Below are 20,047 nucleotides of genomic sequence, written 5' to 3'. Positions count from 1 at the left end.
GCCACACAGCTGCTCTCAGCTCTTCCTGTTTCTCTCCTTGTATCTTCCTTGCTGTTTGATGTGCTCCTTCCCAGCTTGGGTTGTGTTGCTGTTATGGTGTGGCTGTGGGACAATGCCAGTCCCCTCTGCTCACCTAAAATCCACCCTCTGGAATATTGAGGGTCTGGCTGGGCTATGGGAGCATCAGCAGGGCTGACTCTGCCCCTCTGCAGGGCTGCTTTGTGTTCTTCCTCAGTTGCCTTGAGGTGGCTGAGCTTGTTCCAGACCAAACAGCAAAGGGGGGAAGAAAAAGGGGGAAAAAATCAGTTCTCTTCATCCTTATCAACAGGGCTATAGAAAAGGGAAGTGTGTTCCATTCTGTGGTGCTCAGGAGGCCTCACCTTATCAGCTTGGAAATGTTTTGAGTAGAAGATGCCATGAAACTCAAGGAGCTGGGAGGCATTGCCATGTTTGCCTTTATACAATCATGACCAATTCTGAGAGAAGTGAATACTCCTTTTCTTGTGGGGGTTTGGGTTTTTTTTCCTTCCTTAAAGACAGACCTGGTTGCAGGAAGCTGCTCACCCACCTCAGGCTTGCCTGGGTCTTCCCAGGAAAAGTGGTTTTCTCTCTCCTGGCTCTGTCTGTGGATCTTTATTTTGAGAGGAGTTCTGTAGCTATGTGTTAATAGAGTGTTTTCTTGTGTCCTGCAAGATGATTATGGCTTATGTGAGATTCCCCATTTAAAACATGAAACTCAAGCTCCTGAGGCATGCAAGGATTCCTCCTGGGGCACCTCACAGCTGGAGCCACGATGGCAAAACAAACTGCCTGGGGAAAGCTCTTGTGGGGCTGGCATCTGGCTGTCCAGGAGCATGAGCAGCTCTCTCTTTTCCCAAAATCCAGTGTTTTTAAGGGGTTGCTTACTAGCATTCCCGGCCCCGGGGGGTGGCAGTTTGTACCGCAGAGAAGGCGCTGCCTATTGTGTTCTTCAGCGACTCGAAACGGGGTTGATGTGTGTTGCAGCCACGCTCCTCTGGAGCTTTCCCAAGGGGGAAGAAATATTTCCTTTTCAAGTTGAGCAGCACGGAGCCAACGGATGGAGCCAACGGATGGAGCAACAGCCACTGGAGCCGGCTCTCAGCAGGGCTGTGGCCATGAGCACCCTCTCCTTGCCAGCCTCCGGGGGCAGGAGGGACTGTCACTGTCTGTACCCTCCTCCTGACGCTCCTGGCATTTCCCAGGTGATGGAAGTGTTGTTTTTTCCCTCTCTTGGGGTGATAATTTCCTGTGTTTGGTAAGCTGAGGTCAGGGAGTGGGAGGAGAACTGGTCTGCAGCTGTATTGGAGCATCAGGGCCCTGGGGCTGTGACAAAACGTGGGCTCTGTGTTTATTCGAGAGCCTGAAGTGACTCCTTGTAGAGAAGTTGTGCTGGTCAGGATTCCTGGAAGGGCACGCAGGGATTGGGTGGTTTCTGTGGTGTGTGCCAGTCAAACTGGGTGAAAACTGGCTGAGAACTGCACAGAGAGCTCCTTCTCCCCTTGGTCAGGCTGGTGGGACCAGCGTGGCCTTATGGTGTGTGCCTGCAGAAAGAATTGGGGTTTGTAAGGAGCAAATCTTGAGGGAATTCAGTGCCAGGCAGCCCTTAACACACAAACACCGACCACCTGAGAGACTCCTTGTTCAGCAACTCGGGAATGCCTCTGCAAATCCAACCAGGGAGGTGTACAGTGAGGGAAGGACCAATTGAATTCCCTGTATCTATATTAAAGCATTGCTTTAAGTGTAAAGGAATGAACAGGCATCAGTCCATAGGATGCTTTTCCTCTTGTCCTGTCCCTCCCAGGGAATATCCCGCAGCCAGGGGCTGTGTGGGTGCTGATACAGCAGCCTCTGGAGCACGCGGTGGGGGCAAGCAAACAAACAAACAAGTCTGGAGGAGGGAAACGATTAGCCGAGCCTCAGCTGGTTGTTTCCCCTCTTGAATGGCCCTCTTTCATCAGGATGTGTTGGGACAAGTGCTTTTTCAAGGCAGGATATCAGAGGAAGACACAGTGTTCCCTAAAAGCCATCCAGTTCCCGGGGAGCATCAGCAGCCGCGATTCCTCTGCTCCGCACAGAAAATACGCTTGACCTTTTCTTTGCCTTCTGGTGTTGTTTTTTTTTTTATGGGTTCAGAAGCAAAAGGATGTGAGTTTTCCAGCTGGTTATGAATCTCTTCGAATTCCCTGACTTCTGTCTGACGCTGGGGCCACCACGATGCTGCCGCTGTGCAAAGAAAAGCAGCCCGAATTAGTATGTATGAGCCACGGGGTTGTGCTTTGGGGCATCTGTCACCCCTGCCGAGGGACAGAGGTTGGGGACGTTCTTAAATGCCAGGATTTTGGTGTTCTTTAAGAGAGGTTTTGGGTTGTTTTTTTTTAAAGCTCGGAGTTTTAGTTGTTTACTGGAATTGCAGGATTTACAAGAGAGTTGTGCCTTGCCTTTCTCACTGAGCCGTGTCCAGAGCAGTTGTGTGAAGTGACAGAGCGCAGAGAGTTCCCAGAGCGGAGATAAGGGCTGCGGTAACGTTGTTGTTACAATGTGGTGTAAACTATGAGCAAAGAGGCGTTTGGGTGTGTTCCCTGCACCGTGCTGGGCACATGGAAACCCGAGCTGGTGTGGAGATGGGGAATGCTGGAGGCACAGGAGGGTTTTTCGGTGGAAATGGAAACCTTGCTCTCAGCAGGCTCCTGGCTTTGTTTTCCGGTTCATTTCCATGCACATGGATACACGAGAACAAAAATTTTGCTATGGGAGTTGTCCTTTTCCTGGACCATTTGCTGCTCCAGCAGCACAGCTTTCCCTTTTGCCTGCAACTGGGAATATTCTGCTTTATTGACACAGATTTCCTGACTGCAGGAGAGGAGAACATCTGTCAAGATGTACCATCAGAGAGCAGGAGACCCTGACAGCTTTGGGAAGGAGCTCTGTTTTTTCCAAGGTTTTTCCTGCTGTAGAAATCTTAGTCAGTACCTTGAGATCAAAGATCCTTTGGGATAAAACGCTGGAGTAAAATATCCTATTCCAGGTGGTTTTTTTTGCTTTCCCAAAGATTTTTTTCCCCCTAAATTCTCAGGATGGGAATGCTGTGAATTATCTCCTTGTTCATGATCTAAGCATTCCCTGCCTCTTGTGAGTGCTGAATATCCCATACATTGTGTGGGGGTCGCTGCCTTTGTGTCACTTCTGGCCTTTTTTAACGCTTTCCTGTGAGGTCTGGGGTGAGAAGGAAACGAGGCTCAACTTCCTGGCTGGCTCCTGGAAGGAGCCGCATTCCCGTTCGCAGCCGTGCCATTATCCCGATCCAGGCTGTGCTCGGATCCTGCTCAGACACAGCCAGTGAGGTGAGGGGGGAGTGCTGGAATCCTGTGGGAATGGAAGTGGAGAATGGTTGGAATTAGGGTGCGCTTCTCCTGCTGTGTTTTATTGATCTTGTGGAGTCTGGAATTCAGGCAAAGATTTTAGTTCACTTTTTAAAAGCCACTGAAATCTCAAATGCAAACCTGATCCAGATTTTTCTGGGGAATTCTTGAAATTCAGTTGAAAGAGGAAGAAGCTTTGGCTGGGAACTTGGGCTGTGTTCTTAAGATATTAGAAAATATGAAATGACATGAATTTCATGTCTGTCCTCACAAAAATGCTGAGGTAGAACAGAGCATTGGGAGCATTAACGCTCACTCCTGTCCCAAGGCAAAGACCATGGATAAAACATGGAGTAGATGAGTGCTGGGAGTAGTAACTCCAGTGGGATCATTTGGTGGAGCATAAGTAACTCCTGTGTAGCAGAGTCTCGTAATGGAGCATTTCTGTTTAGTAGATACAAACAGTAATTAATGGTGATCTATGGCTGCTGAGTGTGGGGCGGTGGAAAATTGGGCTTTGGAACAACAAATGGCTCTTGTGCTGTTTGGGGAGTGGAGGAAACACATCCCAAGCAATTCCTGAGCAGCTGAAAGGTACCTCAGGGATTTCCAGCCACGTGGGAAATGCAACTTCGCTGCTTCTTGCCAAAGCTGCTGCTGAACCATTTCTGAGATTCTCATGAGTGTCTGGGAGTGGCAAAATCTGGCTGTGCTGGTGCTGTTCTGCCTTCTCCTCCCTTGTGTTCCAACCCTGGGAGTCATTTCCCTCTGGAAATGTCACTGTGTTTGCCCAGCCTCTGTATCCCAGGATGCTGATCCAGCCACAGCAGAGCCAAACCTCTGCTCTTGTGCCAGCTGTTTTTCCCTGAGGGTCCAGAGCTGTGTCCTTTCCCTTGGGATGTGCAGGTTCCATCTCCCTTCCTCTTTAAATCTACACAGTTGCAGGTTCTTGTTTTTGCATTCCAAAGAAACGTCAAGAACTGCAATCAGCCGGAAGTGATGGGCTCGGAACCTGCTCTCCAGTCCACTGCAGGTCTCAGCCTGTAAAAAGTCCAACCCTTTGCTTCTTTTAAGTTGCAGAATTCCATAATCAAGTGATAAAGTCATTTCCAGCCCATGACAGCTCAGGCAAGTATCTCCTGCAGAGGCCAAGTAATAAAACAGTGGTGGAAAATGACAGATGAATAATCCATGAATAATCCCAGAGTCATGCTGTGCAAGTGGCTGTGGCAAAATCCTACTATTTTAGTGAGGAAAGCCCTTCCTCTCCCAGATGTGCACATTTTGCTGCTCTTTCCTTTCAGCTGACTCCTGTGTGGTTTTTTTTCCAGCCTCAGCGAGAGCTTTTTCATGGTGAAAGGTGCAGCCCTTTTCTTACAGCAAGGAAACAGCTCCCAGGGCCAGCGAAGCCTCCAGCATCCCCACAAACATGCAGGTAATGGATTCAATCCCCTCTGGAGATCCTTTTTCCCTCTCATCCAAAGGGACAGGTGGGTGAGCCTTGTACAACCTGCTGAGCAAACCCTGGGTTTCAGCCCACGTTCAAATTACTGAGTTTTTTATTTGGATCATTGAGTTTTGGTTTAAACTTTTATCATTCTCTTGGAACTGTGACCTGAGTAGAAACTTACTCTCCATGAAAATCATGGCATTTGCATGGCTCCCTTTAGGCAGGGGAAGCCTGTGCAGCCAGAAGGGCTGTGTGGAATTTCTCTGCCTGTTTTCCCCAGCCACAGAGGAGGAAATGTCACTTGTGCTTCAGTGAGTTAATCTTTGCCTCCCCTTTGGCCTGTGGGGAGGAAAAGAGGCAGGGCTGAGTCACAGAGCTCAGCACCCCTTGGCCACTTTGTGGATGTCCTGGACTTTTCTCCAGGGGCTCTCCCAGCCTCCATAAATCTGAAGCTTGGGACCTTTTTCCATTGAAACTTCCTGTTGCTGGTTTTGTTTGGATGTTGCTGGTCAGAGTAAGGGATGTTTGATCAGGATGTGGGTATCTGGAGAGATGTGTGTTTGTTAGCTCCTCATATCCTGGTTTCAGGAAAACCCCCTTTCCTGTCAGCTCACCACAATCTGTTGGAGTTTATCGTGGTTTAGGAGCAGACTGTCCTGCTTCCCCCAGTCCCTTCCAGTTGCCAACTGGTGGGAAGAAATGGCAGGGAGTGAGTGTACATACAGATTTGGATGCAGATAAGGGCATCCAGGGAAGCTGATTTTGCTTCCCCAGTGATTTTATCCTCTGCCTTTAGCAGTTTGGGAATAGGTGGGTACTGGGCAAGAAGAGCCGGGATTTTGGAGCATTTTGAGAGCAGGAGCCTGTGGGAAAGGCACAGTGTGGTACTGTGTGGTGCTGCTTAGCAAACACTCCAGGACAAAGGGGGTTTTTGAATGCCAAGCTTGGCTTTGGGTTTCTTTAACTGTCAGCAATTCCATATACCCAGCAAACAGCCTACGGAAGGAATTTTATCTCACATGGAAAGTTATGAGTGCATTACTGAGTTATTAGATGGGAACTTGGTTTGTTTTCCTGTAGATTCCTTGCTCCTTTCGTCTGCTTTCCCCAAACAGAAATGTACCCACAGGTCTAGAGCTGAAGAGACTTAGTGCATGAGCAGAACTTGGAGCCCCTCTGTCTCCATCACCCAAACCAGGCCATTCCTGCAGATCTTCCCTCTGGAGGTCACTCATGCTAAGTCACACCCTCTGTAGGCCTGGTGGGGCTGATCCCACCGTGCTGGGAGTGATTCACAGCTCGAAGCTGTTCTTTTCTCTGTCATTCCTGTTTGTTTTTTTAATCAGAGTTTTTCCTCCTCTTCTTCCTCACCTGTTCTCGTGGCCAAACCTTTCTGTCCTCTCTAGGGTGCTGTGGCAGGGAGAGAATCCTCACTTGTGCCAGGCACCGGTGGTTTCAATTGATTTGGTGGCTTCCAAATGCTGTTAGGTTGGGTGCTCACCCATCCAGGGAATACCAATCCAAGAATCTCATTGCTCTTGGGGCTCTCTGGGACAGCAAAGTTAATTGACCTCCCTAAATTAGTGTTTTTTGATTTAGAAACATCCAATTTCTTTAAAGGTCAAGACTCTGCTGATTCCTAGTGCAGCAAGAGCCTGTTTCTGATGGTTGCTCTGCTTTCTGTGCAGGTGACTTGCCCCAGCACCTCCAGGTGATGATCAACCTCCTGCGCTGTGAGGACAGGATCAAACTGGTAAGGACAGCTGCATTTTCCTGCTCTCATTTCTGCTGGAAATGTTTGCAACAGACCTGTAGAGGAGCAGGAAAAGCACTGGTAAATCCTAGATTTTAGAGCTGCCTTAACTCCATGCTGGTTTCCAGCCCTACCCCATTTTCCTGACTGCTCTTTTTGCCCTGGTCCTTGTGTCCAGGTGTGAGTTGGGTCAGGGAACTGCTCTGCCTGGAATGTGTTGTTTTGTTAGATTTCATTTTCCATCCAGCTGACAGACACTAATACAGGAGGACAGACAGGTCCTTGCTGATTCTCTTGGACACTTTTAAATCAGCCTTGAAATTGCATCAGCTGGGCTGGGCTTTCTTTTGAAGAAATCTGCAGATAAAAATCTGCTGTAAAAGTCACTTCTCTGCGGAGAAGTCGATGCCAGTTGTGCCTCCTGCAGGACTGAGCTATTTCAGTGAAGATTTGGGAGTGGGAGAATCCTCTGAGCCTGCCTGTTTCCAGTTCAGTGCATGACCAATGTTTTTACACTTCCTGCTTGAAACTCCAGACCAAACCTTGGGTTACATCTTGTAGTGTTTCCCCAGACTGGAATTTCGGGTAATTTCAGCCAATCTTCCCCTCACCAAAACGGCAACAAGCCTTGCTGTATCTTCCACACTGCACTAAACCAAGGTTTTGGGCATAATCAGAGCTTTGAAAGCCTTGTGCAGCAGTGGCAGCACTAATGAGGCAGAGGTGGTTTGCAGGCCGTGCGTTTGGAGAGCGTGTGGACCGACCGCGTGCGCTACATGGTGGTGGTGTACAGCAGCGGGCGGCAGGACACCGAGGAGAACATCCTGCTGGGAGTGGACTTCTCCAGCAAGGAGAGGTAGGTCTGAGCTGGCATCCAGGCAGGATGGGCTCTCCGGCAGCACCAAACTGTCCCCAAGCAGTCGGGTTACCTGCATCTGCAGATTCCAGCAAGAGGAAGGACACGGGGCTGAGTTCTCTGACGTTTTTATTCAAGAAGGTTTTCAGTCTCTGTGGAATTAAAGGCCGTGGCATCTACCTCACCTGTGGGAGTTTGCTTGCCCACTCCCTGCAAAATGCTCTTGCAGACACATTTCCAAAACTGGAAGTCATTCTCTCCCCCAGACTCCAGTGTGTTGATAGAATGATGCAATGGAGCTGCTTTTGGGGAGTAGCTTTGTTGCCAAATAACCTCAAAAAACAATACTGCAAAAGTAGCTCCAAAACCAACAAACAACTGTGTCAGCAATGAGCTGTTCCTTTTGTCTGACTGATAAGAGCACACAGTATTTGGAAAAGCAAGTGAAATATTTTGTTATCGCAGCCCCTCTGAGATTATTCCAGTTCTGGTGAGTAAACCAAGGCAGAAAAGCTCTTGGCTCAGGGAGAAGGGGCTGGTTTGGCAGAGCTGGAGTCAGAGGCTGGAGCTGCCAGGGTGTTGTGTGTGTTCTCCCAGGATTTAACAAGCTGCCCTGTGCTTGTGGTGCAGCCTCTGTGAGTTTTGTTTAATTCTGGAAAACCTTAGTGGTGGTTTCTCCTGGAAAATGGGAAGGGGAAGCTTTGAGCAGCAGAGGGATCTGTTGGGGGTGGCATTCCCTTGGTGTGCCACAGCAGGGGAAGTTTGCCATGTCACCTCTACTCTGAAACAACTTGGTATTAATTTGCTCCTGGTGATTATTGATGTGAGGCAAGAGGAAGGATGGATTTCTGTTGCTGTCTGCATCCCAATTTCCTTTAAAACCTGAATATCTCAGTAGCTTAATTATTTACAGCTGGAAGTTCCTGGCCTTCATTATAGCAGGGTTTTCTTGCCAGATTGCCTGTCTGAACTGAAAGTGTTCTTCTGGGTCAGATAAACCCCTAAAATCCATTTTCATCTGTTCCACTTGTTAGAGTGATCCCACGAAGCAATCACCACGAGTATCACCTTGTCAGACCTTCAGACTCCAGCTTCCAGTTTTATTTGATGGCCTAAAATATTACCAGGGATTACTAGAGCAAGGCTTGTGGATTTTAAAAATTAAAGAGTATTAATAATTTAAGCTATTGGCATGACCACATAGTGGCCTATATTTAACTTCCTGTCTCACCATCTCTCTTCCAGTAAAAGCTGCACTATAGGAATGGTTCTTCGTCTGTGGAGTGATACTAAAATCCATCTGGATGGGGATGGGTAAGAAACCACATTAAAAGCATAAATGTGAATGTCCTTCCCTACCTGGGGGTTGCTCTAGGAGAGATTCTCCATCACCTTACAAGTGAAGTGCCCATTTTGGATTCATGGCTGCAGTCCTCTCACTCAGTGAGTTCTTGTCTTGCTGCCCTCACCCTGCTCCCGTGGTTCCAAGGAATGCTCTGAAACCCCACTGAGGACTGGAGCTCCCATTCCTGGCAGCCTCTTGCCATTCTTACCTGGGAGGCTGGAAAATCAGTGAGAGAAATTCTCATCCTGATTCTTTAGGCCCACGAGTGCCCCAGTGCAGTGGCTGTGTGTAGAGAGCAGGTTGGGGTGCAGAGAAAAGGAGTTTTTGACTCGATTTTCCCTCTCTCCATCAGCGGCTTCAGCGTGAGCACTGCAGGGAGGATGCACATCTTCAAACCTGTGTCGGTGCAGGCCATGTGGTACGTGAGGGGCTGGGCTCAGGGAGAGACTCTTGTTTCTGTCAGTAAATTAAAAATAGAATTATCTGCATTTTAGCCTTCTCCACAATGGGTATTTAGTGAGCTGAAGCAGAGATCTGCTGCTCTGTCAGCAGAGGGCCTGTGGGAATGCTGATCCCAAATCAGGAGCTCCTGCTTCAGCTCAGAGCAGCTCTGTGTCCTTCAGCATGGGGGAAGTGTCACCAGGGAGATGAATAAATATGAAAGATGAGCTTGAATTCCTAGAGCTGCCAACCAAGAATTTCCTCTCTGCATGTTTCTCTCACTGGCTGACGGAGGAGGCTCAGGGCCCATTGCCAGCCTGTGGCATTCCCTGTGTCCTGCCCCATTCCTGGGGTTCCTGCAGCCCCAGGTGCCCATTCACCTTCCAGCTCCTGCCACCCCTCCCCTGTGCAGGATTCCAAACCCCTCAAGCAGAGGTGGCTGAGCCAGCAAATTCCTCCCCGAAGAGGCTGCTCCACATGGAACTGCATCTCCCTCTGCCTGGGCAATGCTGTCTCCCCTTGGAGCCTGGAGAGATCCCTGTCCCTGCAGCATCTCCTAGGGAAGAGATAGAGATGTGGAGAAGGAAGTTGTGCTAGGGATGGTTTGGTACAGAAACAAATAAAACTGTCCCTGACATTTTTTAATTTGGCCCCTCCCGTTGCAAGCCTTGGATGTGGTTGGTGTGTTCAGTGCAACAACTTCGGAGTAGAGCCTTAAAGAAAGGAAAAATTGAGGAGGAAAGGAAGGAAAAAGTAATGTTGGGATTTGCAAAAACAAATGACCCAATCTGGGCCTTGTCCCTGGAGCCTGTCAGGGGCCAGGAATGCTGGTAAATACGCATCAGGCTCCTTGCTGGAGGTGGTTGGAAAATTGTCCCTGTTCTTTATCTTCCTTTGGCTGTACAAGTTGGTTAATGATTAGACCCCAGAGTGACTTGTGCCTCCTTCTTTCCTGTTAATTAGGAGAAGATTTCAGCCCCTGCCTCAGCCCTGCTGTGAGAAGCCCCCAAGGTGCAGTTTGTGCCTCTTTGAGCTCTGACACCATAAATTTCCTGCTTTCAAAGAGCAAACTGCAACAGCTAATGCTGAAAATCATTTTTCCTCTGTGAATTTCTCTCAGCTCTTGCTTTGTCTGCTCACAGCTGCCCAAATCTCTTCTCCCACCCTGCAGGTCTGCTTTACAGATCCTCCACAAAGCCTGTGAAGTTGCCAGGAGGTACAACTACTTCCCAGGAGGGGTGGCCTTGGTGTGGGCCACCTACTACGAGAGCTGCATCAGCTCGGACCAGAGCTGCATCAATGAGTGGAACGCCATGCAGGACCTGGAGTCCACCCGCCCTGACTCCCCAGCCCTCTTTGTGGACAAGTCAGTGCAGCATTTTATTTGGACAAGTTTGCTTGTCTCATGAAGGAAATCTCCCTTTCTCTCTGTTCTTCCTGGCCTGGTTCATTTCTGGGGTTGCAAAAGCAACAAAAGAGAATTTGTGTGAAATGGTCAGACCTGAAACTGTAGCTTGTGATATAGTGTATGAGCACCAACAAGCTGCTTTTTTTGGGGATTTTTTTTCCCCCTTGCCTCATTATTCTCATAAAAATTCCCTTTAACACAAGCCTTGTCCCTCACTCCTCATTGCTGCCAGCCTGGGATCATCCTCTCCTATTCCTGTTCCTTCCCAGGCCGACGGAAAGGGAACGAACCGAGCGGCTCATCAAAGCCAAGCTTCGGAGCATCATGACCAGCAAAGATCTGGAAAATGTGACTTCCAAGGAGGTAAATATAAAAAATTCTCACTCTTATTTTTCCTGCCAGACTCCCTGTCTGGAGAGTGGGGAGCAGGCACCATATGCTTGTGTGTCCCTGGCTTTGGAATGTGCATTTCAACCGTTCTGTAAAGGCTCTGCTCTGGCTTTGCTGCACCTCCCTCCTGAGAAATCAGGATAATCCCAGTATCAGAACAGTCTTTCAGGACCTCAGGAACAGCTGTGTGACTTTCAAGTTAAATTTTAAGGTTTTATTTCCTTTTTTTTTTACCCTGGACAAATGTCAGAGGACCTTGCAGACAGCATTTTGCTGGTGAGTTTATGGATGGAAAATCACAAATCAAGGCTAGAGCTCGTTTGGATCCATCCTCCAGGCTGTTGTAATCCATCCACCCACAGTGCAGACGTGATCAGAGTGGGAATGGGTTTTTTTGGGGTGAGTTTTTGGTTTTTAAGGGAGGTTATTAACATGCAAGTGGTAGGAGGCAGCTGAGAATGTGTCTGTCTGTGAATGTGTTCCTCACTCCTGTCGCAGACAAGCTCTTGATTTTTTATCTCTCAAATTATTATTTCTAAGGAGCAGGTACCCCAAAAGACTTTTTTTTTTCCCTCAGATGTTATCTGAAGCTTTATTTACAGCTTCTTAGTTTGGGGATTTAGGATACCAGGATGCCAGGGCAAGGGACAGTGGTTTTAAACTGCCAGAGGGCAGATGGGATATTGGAAGAAGGAATCCTTCCTGGTGAGGGGTAGAGATGGAATTCCCAGAGAAGCTGGAATCCCTGGAAGTGTCTGAGGCCAGGTTGGACGAGGCTTGGAGCAACCTGGGGTAGTGGAAGGTGTGGAACAAGATGAGCTTTAAGGTGCCTTCCCACACAAACCATTCTGGGATAACTGGAGAGATGCCACATACTGAAATTCCTGGTCTCCAGAGGGCTGAGCCCTGTTGCTGTTTTTAATGAAAAAGGGAAAAGTGTTCTGCAGGGAAGTGCCCACAAATGTTTCTGTTGGACACCAGGATTCCAGTGCCGTCCTTTGTGTTTGCTCTGCAGATCCGAAACGAGCTGGAGAAACACATGAACTGCAACTTGAAGGAATTCAAGGAATTTATAGACAATGAAATGCTGCTGATCCTGGGTCAGATGGACAAACCATCCCTGATTTTTGATCATCTGTACCTGGTGAGTGTCAGGAGCTCCAGGAGAGCTCTGCTGTGCTGTGTCCAATCTTTTGCCACTAGATGGTACTCCAGGCAAAACCAGGCTCTGCATCTGGAACAAAGACTTCCCAGAGATGAACAGTTTGTGCCTGTTGGGGCTTTTTGTTTTTGTTCTGGAGAGAGTCAGAGGAAATGCTCATGGTTCAAGGCACAACCTGCTTTTTAACAGTTTAAAACTTTTTCTTGTGAAGTTTTGGGGGGAATCCAAAGTGTAACCACCCCCAGAGCTTTCAGGAGTTGCCTCACTTCTCACATGTGGCATGTCTAGGATCACAGGTGTATTCACTTTGTTTCCCTGAACTATTTCTCCCTGTGTTTAAAAATCCAGAGTGGCCAGGGGCAGTGATTTGGGATGAGCTCAGTCACACCCTGGCCTAGAGCTGTGGGTGATTTGTGTCAGCAGGTCCCTGCCTGCTCAGGACAGGACTTCAATGCCCTCCATTCCTGTCTCAGAAGCTGTTCCCAACATTCCAGTCAGCTCAGGGGGATGGCTGGGGTTGGGGGATTGCAGAACCTTAGGGAAAAGGGCTGTTTTGGGGCCCTTTGGAAATGTGTTTGTGGCTGTTGCAGGGCTCCGAGTGGAACGCTTCCAACCTGGAGGAGCTGCAGGGCTCGGGGTGAGTACTGCTCCTCCCAGACTCCAAACCCTCCACTGTGTGCCTGCAACCCCCCAGGACTCTGCAGAGGACATTTCTAGGCTCTAGGGGTGATTCTCAACCATGGGGTAACTTCCCACCGGCAGCTCTGTGAAGAAATCCCTCCAACCTCACTTTTATCACCAGCACAGAGTGAAAATAACAAAACTTGTCAGTGGTGAGGTCCATCAGGATCTCCATCCCCCAGTGTTCCCAGTGCTGTGCCAGGTGTGAATTCCTGCAGGCTGCAGAGGAGCAAAGGTTGCAGCACTAAGGGAAAAATCTCCATTCAGATGGAGCAGAGCTGCCTGTGGATGAGCAAACTCCTCATCACCTGCCTGGACAGGCAGCTCCAGGTGTCTCTCCCATCCCTGCAGTGCTGCTTGGCTCCATTCCCTGTCACACTTCTTGGATCAGGGAGAATTCTGCCTGTAAATATTTGCTGCTCACTCAAGGCCTGCACCAACCTTGATGTGAGGAACTGAAATTCTTCACAATTTCAGCACAGCTGAAAATGTTTCATTTGGAGTCCTTGGGAACAGATGTCTGCACATCTTGGGACAAGGAGATCAAGCAGGGCGTTAATGATTGTCTTGCATTGGGATATGCAGAGTCCAAAGGCAAAGCTGGACAAATTCTGAGACAAATATCCTGTGTCCTTGATTCTTCTCAGTGATAGGAGGTGATAAATCAATCTGGACGTTCATTCTTGGGTACATTGTTATCCCTGCTGTGATTTTGGCAGGAATCAAGAGATAACATGTGACTCTCATGGTTTTGGTCAGAAAGGAGAAGGGATGAGATTGCAGCTAGAACCTGCGGCTGGAGATGATGATTGCTGGGTTATGTTCCCAAATGATTCGCTTCTTTCTGTGTCCCTACGTTCTGGCACAGCGTGGAGTTCCTGATTGGGTTACACAGACCCAGAGACTATAAATGGGATAAAATCAACTTTTCCCTCCTGTGCCCAGGGTGTTTGGACAGTTGGGATGTGCTGGCAGTGAGAGGTGGCAGAACGGCCTCCCGAGTGTCCCGTGTCACCAGCTGTAGCGGGGGTTTAGGATTAGAGCTGTAGGTAAAACCTTACAGCTCGTGTTGGGTTGGATTCCATGTATTGACAGTGTCCCTCAGTGCCTGTTTAATGACCATGGCAGCTCAGGGTGTCTCTCCTGGTGCCCACAGCATTGACTACATCCTGAACGTCACCCGGGAGATCGACAACTTCTTCCCAGGCCTGTTCGCGTATCACAACATCCGGGTGTACGACGAGGAGACCACGGACCTGCTGGCACACTGGAACGAGGCTTATCACTTCATCAACAAGGCCAAGTGAGTGCTGGGACACCTGGCCCTGGGGGAGGGCACATCCCAGCTCTCTGTGTCTCATCCTGGGCCCTCACAAAGCCACATGAACTGCAGGGCTTTGGCATCATCGTTCCATGTTCCCGGAGCTCCCTCATGCCCTGTCCCTTCCTGGACTGGCATTAACCTGTTCCTGGCCCAGCATTTTATTACTACTTTGTTTTGATTCCAAAAGGAAATGAGGATGTTTCCTCTCCTGGAGCTGCTCCAGCCGTGTCTGTGTTGGACCTGCCCCAGCTGTGTCTGCAGACAGAGCCCATCAAACCCTGCTGAGCCTCTGCACTCAGCCTTTTCCCAGTGATCCCAGTATCCAAAGACGTGGATGAAGGCAGGAGGCTTTATGGTGGTCTCTGAAATTAATGAGGCTGCCCATCTCTAACTCCCAGCTTTTCTGGAGAGCGATTCTTCTCCTGGCCCTCATAATCCCATGCATTCCTCCCCTCCAGAGCCGCGATGTGGGGTGGGCAGAGCAGGGAGCGCTGTCCCTCCTCCGGTGAAGCCGTAACGGATCCATAACCATGACATGGGATTTATTCTCCTGTTTGTCCTCCTGCAGGAAGAACCACTCCAAGTGCCTGGTGCACTGCAAGATGGGCGTGAGCCGCTCCGCGTCCACCGTCATCGCCTATGCCATGAAGGAATTCGGCTGGTCCCTGGAAAAGGCCTACAATTACGTGAAGCAGAAGCGCAGCATCACGCGGCCCAACGCCGGCTTCATGCGGCAGCTGCTGGAGTACGAGGGCATTTTGGATGCCAGGTGAGGCTCGGGATGAGTGGGAAGGAAAGGAGCTGGTTGTGGGTAACATCACAGAGGATTGCTGGGGCTCTGTCAGTGTCACACCCACAGATGTGTGAGGGGTGTAGCCTGAAGGGTCCCCTTAGACTGGCACAGGCAGAATCCTGGGCCAATCGTGCTTTTCCTGTGCCAGGCTCCCTGCATGGAAATTAGCTGGAAGAGCTGCTCTGGGGTAATTCAGTGAGGGTTTCTCCGTGCTTGGGAAGCACGTTTGGATTTCTCAGCAGCCAGTGCTGCTCAGCACAGCATTGTTCTTGTTTTATGAGGCAGAACTGAGCTCGGGCCGCTCTGGAGGCGAAGTGTTCGTGGTTCTGTGCCAGCCCTTGGGCTCTGTCACTGCTGTAGCATTTATCTTCTAAGGACAGAGGAGAGAACTCTGTCCCCTGGTTCAGCAGGAGCTGTGCCAGGGGACGTGCAGAGGGGTCAGTTCAGGTTGTTGTGCTCTGAAGGGGCTTCTGTGTGCTGAGGGGTCTCCCAAGGTCTGCACTCAGGGCACTGCTCTGGAATGGGCACGTGGTGGGAAAAAATCCCAGTGCTGAAGATGGTTTGTCCAAGTGGGACCTCAGGTCTGGGCCCAGCCCTTGGGTTCTGGGCTGTGAGGATGGAAGGAAGCTCCTGGCACTGGGCATCCTGCAGGGCAGTCACTCGTGTCCTTGTCCTTTCCCCAGCAAGCAGCGCCACAATAAACTGTGGAAGCAGCAGGCAGAGAGCAACCTGCCCCAGAACACCGACGGCACCACGGGGTCGGGAGACTTCTTACTGGAGAGCTTGGACATCGACCTGGAAAACCGCCTGGCTGACCTGGACATGCCTTCCCAGTCAGCCTACCTGGACAACCGCGCCGGCTCCGACGGCTCCGTGGGCTTCGATTACTGCTTCCGCCGCCTCTCGGACACGCTGCTGGAGAACAAGATTCCTGGGGACAGGGAGGGCTTCTTCCACATGGAACAGCTGCAGAGGGATGCCCTGGTGGGACAGCCTCCGTCTGCAACAACCCCGGGGAGGCTGCTGGAGACGGGAAAGGTCCCGGAGAGAGCAGAGCCACTGGCAGAGCTGCGGGGCTTCTGTGAGAAAGAGGCAAAGAAGAAACTGGACTTCAGCCCCAGGAAGGGAAGGATGGTCCTTGGGGAGCCAGGGGAGGATGGTGTCAGGGAGGAAAATCCCATGGAAAAGTGGAAGCGGCGTTTGTCCATGCACAAGGAGGAGAGCAGGCTCAATAGGGAGAACTTGAATAACAACAACAGCAAAAGGAGTTGCCCAGAGGATTTTGAGGTGCGTATGGAGGTGAGATGGAGGTGATTGGCATGGCTGACTCTACTGCAAGTGAAACTGCTCTTCTCATCCTCATAGCCCAGTTTCATTTGACTTGGATAAAGCCTTTCATTCCATGATGAGCTTCTCCCTTTTCGAGGCGCTTCTGACCAGGGCTTTGCTTGCCCGAGCTGTGGATGTAGATGCCAGAGAGTGCCCAGTGGGTGCCCTGTAAAGTGCTGTGGGCAGCTCGCTTGCATGACCCTCGCTTGGCACGGTAGGTATTCCTTGGAGACACTGTCTGCTGGGAAAGCACGTGGCTTTAGTTCCTGCTGCAGGGCCTGAGGTGGAAATGGGTTTTGTTCCAGATCTCTTTGGCTGTCCCGCGCCGTGTGGGCTGTGCTGGTGTGTGTTCCGTGCCCGTTGATCTGCCCCTGTTTTCTCTCCTGCAGCACGATGCCGTGTTTGGGATCCTCAGCAAGGTGAAGCCTTCCTACCAGTCCTGCACTGACTGCATGTATTCCTCAGCGGGATTGGCCCCCGACTCCTTCGGGGAGCAGTGCGAGAGGCTCGGCGCCGGCGCCACGCGGCGCAGCAGCACCATCTGCACCCAGCCCCCGCTCCTGTCCCACCTGCACTCCCACCTGATGGAACACCTGCCCAGCAGGGCACCCCCCGAGGAGCCAGGCAGAACTAAACACAACGAGGCTCCGCTCCCCCTGGCACCAGGAGCCGGGTCTGTGGAGGTTGGCACGTGCAGGTCCCTCGATCAGCACTGCGGCCTTTTGGAGAGAGGGAAAGATGCGCCAAAAACCCCCGAAAAAACTCTGCTGCCCAGGAGAAACTCCCACTGTGACAGGAGCCTCCTTCACGCAGAGGTGGTGAGGGAAGAGTCTCTGGCCAGAAAGGACCCCAGACCTACCAAGGACCTGAAGCACCTGTTGTTCAGCAAAGACTTGGAAAAGCCAAGCGCCAACAGTTACTTGATGCAGCACCAGGAGTCGCTGCTCCAGCTGCAGAAAGCGGGATTGGTCAGGAAGCACACCAAAGAGCTGGAGCGCCTCAAGAGCCTGCCCTCGGACGCCTCGGCGCTGCTCAGGGACAGCCCCCTGGGCAGGGTGGACTCCAGCATCGTGGAGGAAAGCGAGGACTTGATGTCCCATCCCGGCCTCATGCCTCTCCTGGCACCGGCCCCGCTGGTGCCTGGAGACGCCGAGAACGACGTGGAGAAGCTGGGGGTGAAGCGTGTCCTGGAGGGGATCTCCCAGAAAAGCCCCGTGGCGGCCGGGTGCCGCCTGGAGCACACGAGCAGCTTCACCAAGGACTTCCTGAAGACCATCTGCTACACCCCCTCCTCCTCCCGCAGCTCCAACCTGACACGGAGCTCCAGCAGCGACAGCATCCACAGCGTGCGCGGCAAACCCGGCCTGGTGAAGCAGCGCACGCAGGAGATCGAGACCAGGCTGCGCCTGGCCGGCCTCACCGTGTCCTCACCCCTGAAAAGATCCAATTCCCTCGCCAAGCTGGGATGTCTTAACCTGTCCTCTGAGGATTTGTCGAGTGACGTGGATGTGTCCACCATCACGGACTCCAAGGAGGCCGTGTCCAGCGAGTGCTCCGTGCTCTGTGAGCCCCCGCTGAGGAGCGTGGAGGGCACCTCCAAACCAGGGGTGAAGCCTCTGGCTGGGAACTTGAAGAATACACTCTGGATGGGCAAAAGTTGATGCCTTGCAGGGGGAGGAGGGGGCTGGATTTTGGGGGTTTGAAGCATTTATTCATTGCACCAGTGCTGTTTTATCATCTGACTTGCAGCAACTCATCTGGTGCCACCTCCTCATCCCCTCCTTGTGCTCCGAGAGAGGAGGAAGGAACCACAGTGGGTCACGGTGAAGGGCACAAGGGAAATAAAATGTGTTGCATGGCTTAGAGGAGGACTTGGTGTGTGACTTGCCTGTTGTCCTGCAGGATGCTCTTCCTAGTACTGTTTGCCAAGTGTAATAACGTGAATTTGTGTGTGGTTATGGATAGATATTTGTATCTCTATCTATATCTAAAATGCTGAAATATTCTAAGACTCAAAGTAATTATTCATGACTTTTTTTTACAGAACAAACACAAGTCTCTATTTAAACAGGGCACTTGTGGAAAATCCTTAAAATGGTGACACGCACACTACCTCTGTTCTCACTGGCTTTTCATCCTGGTTTGTTGTTTGGGGCTTTTATCCCAAAGGCTTTTCCCAGAATTCTTGCTGTTGTTTGAAGGAATTCCCTTAGCTGTAAAGGCCTGGAGGAGTGTGGGCACAGAGGTTTCCCTGGGAGGTGGCAGAGTGCTGAGCTGTGTCCGTGGGGACGCCGATGTCACCCTGGCTGTGTGGCTGTCACAGGTGTTGTGCTCTTGGGGTGTTTTGCTGTCGTTGTGGTCGGTGTTGTCCCAGTGCTGACAGAGCCTGTGGATCCCTCGTGATGTGAAGCTGTGTCAGTGTCGTGGATGCTCTGGGGACCCTCTGTCACTGGGCTGTGACGTGAGGTGGCTGAGGAGGGGTGGCTCTCCTGGAGCCCCAGTAGGTGCCAGAGTCTTTTGTGGTTGTGCTGTCGGTTTTGTAGGACAGTCCCCCTGTCCCTGGGGAGCTGCTGGAGGAATCCTGGCTGGAATCCTGGCTCATGGTGGGTGTCAGGAGCCCCAGAGCCAGGCTGGGCCTGTCCCAGGCCCCACAGGGCTGTGTGAATCCTGCTGGGGGGAGCAGTCGGGCAGAAGTGCGGACACGCTCTGAGGGGAGGGATGTGCCGGGGCTGTCCGTTCTCTCAGCCCAGTGTTACCCCCTGCTGCCAGGGCTGGTGCTTGGATCACAGCAGTGCACACATTCCATGGGGAATGCACACTTTCTGTATTTTTGGCAGCCACCCTGGTCAAGAGCTGCTCCACAGGAGCCCTCACTGAGTGCAGAGGGAAGAGCCTGGGAGGTGAGCAGGGGATGTGCTCCAAACCTCGCTGCCCCCCGATCCCATCTGAGGCCTTGTGCCTTTGGGTGATGTTTTGAAGTAAATTTGGGGGGTCAGACAGGTGGATTTGCTCACCCTGGTTGTGAGTGTGAGTATTCCCACATTTTAAAATCTCCATGGAAAGGCTTTCTTGCAGCTCCCCTCTGTGAGGTGGGGCAGAACCAGGCTGCAGCAGCTGCTCTGAACTGCATTGATTGAAAATCCAATGTCTCAAAGAGAGGAGCTGTGCATTTTCCTGCCCTAAATGCCTGGAGTTCCCTTTTCTCCCTTAAGCATAAGACCCTGCATGTTTCATTTGTGTGAGGAATTGTAGGGGCAGGCAATCAGTGAATAATTGTCCCTCCCGAAGGAGTCTGAATTTGATTTGCACTTGTTCCACCCAGGAGAGCTGGTGTGGAGCAAAAGCTGCTCCTGGAGGGAAGTTTTGCAGGAGCCTCTGCTTGGTTTGGGCTGCGGCAGCGCTGGGTCGTGCTCAGGGCAGGATCAAACCCCAGGAGCCACGGCCGGATCCATTCCCTGTGTTTGGATCATTTTTCTGCACCCAGATTGGGATTTGGGAAGGGGCAAGCGGGAGGTCCCGGGGCTGTTGGGTGCCGCAGGGTCGGAGCAGCACCGGGGAAACCTCCGTGTCCCCTGCCCGGGCCAATTCCACCGTCACCCTCGGCTCTGCAGGGCCACCCGCAGGTTATTGTTCTGTGTGCTGCCGACTCTGCCTGAGGGAAGAGATGCTGGGGACGGTTTTGAATGAATTTCTAAAATTCCGTGAACTGATACGAGCGAACATCTGATTTCC

The 20,047-nt window shown here is 51.2% G+C and overlaps 1 protein-coding gene across 3 annotated transcripts in view; it reads left to right on the top strand.

Moving 5' to 3' along the window:
* Window positions 1-18,427, top strand: part of SSH1 (slingshot protein phosphatase 1) — a 31,134-nt gene extending 12,707 nt beyond the window's left edge. The window contains exons 1-14 of one of the 3 annotated variants that reach the window (XM_015643504.3): window positions 1,145-2,274; window positions 4,715-4,818; window positions 6,522-6,586; window positions 7,321-7,442; window positions 8,688-8,756; window positions 9,140-9,205; window positions 10,400-10,594; window positions 10,906-10,999; window positions 12,042-12,170; window positions 12,779-12,825; window positions 14,026-14,172; window positions 14,762-14,962; window positions 15,670-16,273; window positions 16,705-17,976. In XM_015643504.3, the coding sequence (XP_015498990.1) occupies window positions 2,189-2,274; window positions 4,715-4,818; window positions 6,522-6,586; window positions 7,321-7,442; window positions 8,688-8,756; window positions 9,140-9,205; window positions 10,400-10,594; window positions 10,906-10,999; window positions 12,042-12,170; window positions 12,779-12,825; window positions 14,026-14,172; window positions 14,762-14,962; window positions 15,670-16,273; window positions 16,705-17,976 (3,201 nt within the window). In that variant the 5' untranslated portion in view covers window positions 1,145-2,188. Of the gene's footprint in view, window positions 1-1,144; window positions 2,275-4,714; window positions 4,819-6,521; window positions 6,587-7,307; window positions 7,443-8,687; window positions 8,757-9,139; window positions 9,206-10,399; window positions 10,595-10,905; window positions 11,000-12,041; window positions 12,171-12,778; window positions 12,826-14,025; window positions 14,173-14,761; window positions 14,963-15,669; window positions 16,274-16,704 lie in introns of those variants that run through there. The other 2 variants (XM_015643503.3, XM_015643506.3) reach the window with 2 other exon arrangements.
* The last annotated feature ends 1,620 nt before the right edge of the window (window positions 18,428-20,047 follow it).

Source organism: Parus major, chromosome 15 (assembly GCF_001522545.3).
Source record: "Parus major isolate Abel chromosome 15, Parus_major1.1, whole genome shotgun sequence".
In the NCBI taxonomy this organism is placed as follows: domain Eukaryota; kingdom Metazoa; phylum Chordata; class Aves; order Passeriformes; family Paridae; genus Parus; species Parus major.
This window is presented reverse-complemented; position numbering and strand designations above follow the sequence as displayed.